The sequence below is a fragment of the Rhincodon typus genome, chromosome 10 (assembly GCF_021869965.1).
Source record: "Rhincodon typus isolate 14 chromosome 10, sRhiTyp1.1, whole genome shotgun sequence".
Classification (NCBI taxonomy): domain Eukaryota; kingdom Metazoa; phylum Chordata; class Chondrichthyes; order Orectolobiformes; family Rhincodontidae; genus Rhincodon; species Rhincodon typus.
The window spans coordinates 53,789,327-53,795,151 of NC_063341.1; the positions used below are offsets into that span (position 1 = coordinate 53,789,327).

Consider the following 5,825-nt stretch of genomic DNA (forward strand, 5'->3'; position numbering starts at 1 on the left):
ATTAAATATACACAAGGCGTCCACCCTACAGTTCAGTAGCAAGGAATTCTTCCTCATCTCAATCTTAAATTGGCACCTCTTAATTCTAAAACTATCCACCAAGACTTTCCTGTGAGGGGAAACAGTGTCAGCATTTACTCCACCAAGCCCCTTAAAAATCCTAAATGTTTCAATGAGGTCACCCCTCATTCTAAATTCCAATGAGTAGAGTCACAACTGGTTTAATCTTGGTCTGCTAACCTGTTTGAACTGTGGATGAAGAAAAGGAAGCTGGCCAGTTATCTGGCGTTTCCGTCCTCAACTGTACATAGACTTAATTGAAACAGAAACATTATGTACATTGGAAGGAATGTTAAATCATTCTGAATTGTATTTCTGCATTCATAAATTTTACTGATTTAAAACTACTTCATACCAGTATGAAATGACGTGCATTCAATTTAGTTATAAATCTAGGTGACAGCAAAAAGCAATTCATCAGAATTTACATTACAGTAATGAAAAATAAGAGAATGCTAAAATGGACTATTCCGAAAAGACAAAGAAAACATGTTACTGGAAGAGTTGAGGTACAATTTTTTTTGTAATGTTATGCTTATGTTCTTGTGGAACCAAGTCCATGAATAAGATCAGCCATGATCTTATTGAATGGCAGAACAGGCTCAATGGGCCACATGGCCTACTCCTGCTCCTATTTCTTATGTTCAGATAATTTTATTTTAAACTTGATGTCCTTTCTTCCTTTCAATGCAAAAAGGACATTTCATATGGAGTCTAGTTATAGGAGTGGTGGTGGTAGTAGTAGTGGTCTAGTTCAGTTGGCTGGTCAGCGATTCCAGCACCAGCTGAGGTTACTATGAAGTACTCCTCAACTTCACCCCTCTCCTGAGGCATGGTGACAGGTTAAGCCACCCCCAGTTCTCTCTAACAATAGAGAGCTGCTCTATGGTCTGGTAAAAATATGGTGACTTCACATTTATTTAGATTTAGGAGCAATAGGGTCACAGCAGCACAAGGGAAATAATGGGAAAGGCTGCTGGATGACAATGCAGCCAATCACATTTAAAAACAAATTTTCAACATTACCAGCAAAAACCCTGTCTCACCAATAAAATCTGAAACAGCCCTGAATTTTAGGAATGCTAGTAAGAAACTATGAACCTAACCTGAGCAGCATCCAAAGATAAACCACCTTGCGCTGTAAGTACTTTCTGATTCTCATTTAGAACTTCAGTTTCACCAGGCTTTAAAAACAATACCAGATGGGAATGAGAGAAAGATGTGCAATACAGAGAAGGTTAGTCTACATCCAATAGCCACAAAAACTGAAATAAAAAGGGTTTGTTTCCAATGCTCGAGAATTTCAATGGATTTTTTTTTTGTCCGAGATAGTCCGAGTAAATTTAGACAGATTATTCACTCCAGAAGGATTTGGAAACAATGAAGTGCACCCTGTTTGCATGCATGCACAAAGCTAAAGTGATTTGAAACACCAGATGTAGAGAGCGTATTATTCTTTGCAACACAAGGCCCTTTTGCTCTTAAATAGTTTATGGTAAGAAGTGATATTACAAATGTTTTTCACTTTAACTTCAGAAGTTGAATCAAATTGTCAGTGACATGAGGCACAATAATTGTGAAGTTACTTTATTTCACAATAGCTAAACATAGAGCAAATTATTAACTGGTACAAGTATTAATAGAACATGAAATAAAATGTCACACTACTTCCCCAAAACTCAGTAGATTATTATATTTGATTCAATAAATATCACTAATATTTTGTACATCTGACACTAAGATTGGTGGAGTAGCAGATAGTGAAGGGGACTGTCGGAGAATGCAGCAGAATATAGATAGATTGGAGAGTTGGGCAGAGAAATGGCAGATGGAGTTCAATCCAGGCAATACAAGGTGATGCATTTTGGAAGATCCAATTCAAGAGCAAACTATACGGTAAATGGAAAAGCCCTGGGGAAAATTGATGCACAGAGAGATCCGGGTATTCAGGTCCATTGTACTCTGAAGGTGGCAATGCAGGTTGATAGTGGTCAAGGCGGCAAACGGCATGCTTTCATTCATCGGACAGGGCATTGGGTACAAGAGTTGTCAGGTCATGTTACAGTTGTATAGGACTTTGGTTCAACCACATTTAGAATGCTGTGTACAGTTCTGGTCGCCACATTACCAAAAGGATGTGGACGCTTTGCAGAGGAGGTTCTCCAGAATGTTGCCTGGTATGGAGGGCGCTAGCTATGAGGAGAGGTTGAGTAGATTAGGATTATTTACATTAGAAAGACGGAGGTTGAGGGGGGGACCTGATTGAGGTCTACAAAATCATGAGGTATAGACAGGGTGGATAGCAAGAAGCTCCCCCACCCCAAGAGTGGGGGACTCAATTACTAGGGGTCACGATTTTAAGATGAGAGGGGAAAAGTTTAAGGGAGATATGCGTGGAAAGTTCTTTATGTAGAGTGTGGTGGGTGCCTGGAATGTGTTGTCAGTGGAAGTGGTAGAGGTGGGCACGATAGTGGCATTTAAGATGCATCTAGACAGATAAATGAATGGGCAGGGAGCAGAGGGATACAAATCCTTGGAAAATAGGTGACAGGTGACAGGTTTTGATAGAGGATCTGGATCGGTGCAGTCTTGGAGTGCCAAAGGACCTGTTCCTGTGCTGTAATTTTCTGTTCTTTTATCTCACCTCACTAAAAACCTGAGAAAATTTCTTTTAAAAACATGACTACTCGTGTTAAGGTCTTTCTCAACACCCTCCCTGATCCCAGAAGTAGAGGCCTGGTTCATGATACATGCAGGAGAGAAATGACCAATAAATATGCTAACTAAATTTTGAAAGCAAGTGCCTTTTCATTGCAATGAACCCCAGAAAGCTCAACAGAAAATAAAGGCACCACCTCTATTCCATTGAGAATTTCAGTTTGAGGCAACTGAGGGGAAAAAATAATATTTCCCCAACATCCAAAGTGAGAGGGGATACTCAGCTTTAAAAAAGATTTTTCTTAGAATATGTGGGGGGGAAAGAAAAGAAAGAAAAAAAAAAACAAACACTTTCCTTTGGATGGAGACAGGATAATAGGGTCAGAAAGAGGAAGGAATGCATATAAACAGAATCAATGAAATAATGCAACAAATCTGTTAAACAATAATCAGTCACACAAGTCTTAGGGTGCACAAGGAGACCATTCAGCCCATAATTACCTAGTGCCAATCCTGCTGCTTTCCTTCCCAGAACCTTAGACATTATTTTTATCCAAATAATTGTCCAATGCCCATTTGAGTGCCTCAATTGAACCTGCTTCCATTCACACTTTCAGGCAGTGCATTTCATACCCTAACTACGTGGAGTGAAAAGTTTGCTCACGTTACTCTGGCTTTTTCTTTTGCAAAAGAAAAAAAAAAACAATTTCTCTTTTTTTTTTAAAAAAAATGTTTCTCCCCAAGCCAATCAAGATTTTGAAAACCTCAATTTGCTCTTAGCCACCTTCTCTCAAAAAGGAGAAGAGTCCCAACCTCTTCAATCTATTCTCATAACTGAAGTTTCTCACCCTTGGAACCATTCTTTAAATCACTTCCAAGCTCTCTACAATGCATTCACAATACTCCAGCTAAGTTGCAAGTATTTTATAGAAATTCAAAGATCCTTAAGACTGTAACTTCCACACTCAGGACCCTTTAGAAGGGCAAGGGCAGCAGATACATGCGAACACCACCAGCTGCTAGTTCCTCTCCAAACCACTCACCATCCTGACTTGGAAATATTTTGCTGTTCCTTCACTGTCACTGGATCAAAAACCCTGGAATTTAATGGAATCGGTCAACTTATAACATGATGACTGCAGTGGTTTAAAAAGGCAACTCGCCCCAGATTTTGAAGGGAACTTCCCACGCATGAATTTAAAAAAACACCTCACTTCTGTGTTTTCTGCCCCATTAATAAAGCATAGGACACTGCACGTTTTACTATTGCTCTTTCCACCGGCACTGCCACCTTCAGTGATCTGTGCACGTATTTACTCAGGTCCTCTCCTCCTTCAGGATTCCTTCCCCTAGCTTACATTGAAAGACAATGTTCTTTCTACCAAAATGCATCACCTCAACTCCATACTAAGTCATCTACCACTTATCCATTCATGCAACCAACTTGTCTATGTATTGCACAGCAGCAAATAGTAAGAGTTTAAGATTTACTGACTGAACAGTCTTCAGAAAATGTAGATAATCTCATTAATGCATATACTGCCCTCTAGGATTTGTGTTACTTGATTTTTGAACATGCTATCATTTCAAACTGGTAGTAGCCAAAACATCAAATTAGAAATGGGTGTTCTAGAGAATAGAAGTTAAAAAACTAATCAAAAACAAATAAAGCAATGAAGGAGACTCACCCCTGTAATCCAGCACGTAGAGAGTTTAATACCATCTCAAATCCTCACTTGGTTTGGCTTACGGTTTGTAAACAAAACATATTGCAGTCCAGTATATTCTCAAATATTTCTAAAGAAAGTCATTCCAAATTGAACTTACATTTTTCTCACAGAGCAACCGAATGTCAGACTCCAAGGATTCATTGAATCCTTGCTCTTCAGGTATTATGGAAGATGCTGGCTCATTGGAAACTTCCTCAACACCAAGTTCCTTCACCCTTGGACAGACAAAATGAATTAATCTTTTTGCAATTACCAGAAAAACAGAAAAAACCTCCACAGTCACAGTTAGGCTACTGTATTACACCTAGTTCTATATTGGCAATGATTGATACCATAATTAATTTAAATTTACCATTGAAACAAAAAGACAAAATTAGCAATCTAGAATTTACAATTCCATCATTGTGATCACAGGTAAATATACTTGAATATCACCACAATAAAAAAAAACAGTAGGCTCATTGCAAGGTTAACATGAATAACTGCAGATTAACTTAAATCCATAGCTTTTACCTCATCTCAAAATACTCTGCCAGAAGCATTGACAGATCTTGGGTGTGGTCAAGTAACTTTTTATAGAACAAGTCAATACTCGGTGTATTAGAGAGCAACTTACACCAATAAAAGAATGGCCTCATTTACTTTACTCATTAGATATTTGAAATTCAATTTTCATTGCTTAAAAACTGTTACCTGTCTGCATATCTCAGTGTATTTAGCGTGTGTTCACAAGAATTTAATCCTGGTGAGATCATCGCAATCTGGGAAAAGAAAATCAATTCCAGCATGATCAGTAAATAATCTTATGAACTGATTCAAATGCATAATCCCAAAATACGCCAGCATTTTCAGTTAGTTAAGTAGATGGTTCCATGCTGCCAGCAAAGCCCTGCTAGAAAGAGAGAAGCTCTCTCTCTCTCTCTCTCAAGAAAACGCCAGTAAACTGAACTCATAGCCACTGGTTTCAAAATCTCCCCTCCCCCCACCGCATCCCAAAACCAGTCCAGCTCGTCCCTGCCTCCCTAACCTGTTCTTCCTCCCACCTATCCCCTCCTCCCACCTCAAGCCGCACCTCCATCTCCTACCGACCAACCTCATCCCGCCCCCTTGACCTGTCCGTCCTCCCTGGACTGACCTATCCCCTTCCTAACTCCCTACCTACACTCACCTTTCCTGGCTCCATCCCCGCCTCTTCGACCTGTTTGTTTCCTCTCCACCTATCCTCTCCTCTCCACCTCCCACTCTCTCCCTATTTATTTCAAAACCCCCTTCCCCTCCCCCTTTTCTGATGAAGGGTCTAGGCCCGAAACGTCAGCCTCTCTGCTCCTATGATGCTGCTTGGCCTGCTGTGTTCATCCAGCCCTGCACCTTGTTGTC

The 5,825-nt window shown here is 39.9% G+C and overlaps 1 protein-coding gene across 3 annotated transcripts in view; it reads right to left on the bottom strand.

The window, feature by feature from the left end:
• kif2c (kinesin family member 2C) overlaps positions 1–5,825 on the bottom strand; it is a 68,763-nt gene that overhangs the window by 13,343 nt on the left and 49,595 nt on the right. For all 3 annotated transcript variants that reach the window (XM_048601760.1, XM_048601759.1, XM_048601761.1), the window contains 2 exons: positions 5,142–5,209; positions 4,546–4,663 (listed from right to left, as the gene is read on the bottom strand). In XM_048601760.1, coding sequence (XP_048457717.1) covers positions 4,546–4,663; positions 5,142–5,209 — 186 coding nt within the window. The remainder of the gene's footprint in view (positions 1–4,545; positions 4,664–5,141; positions 5,210–5,825) is intronic.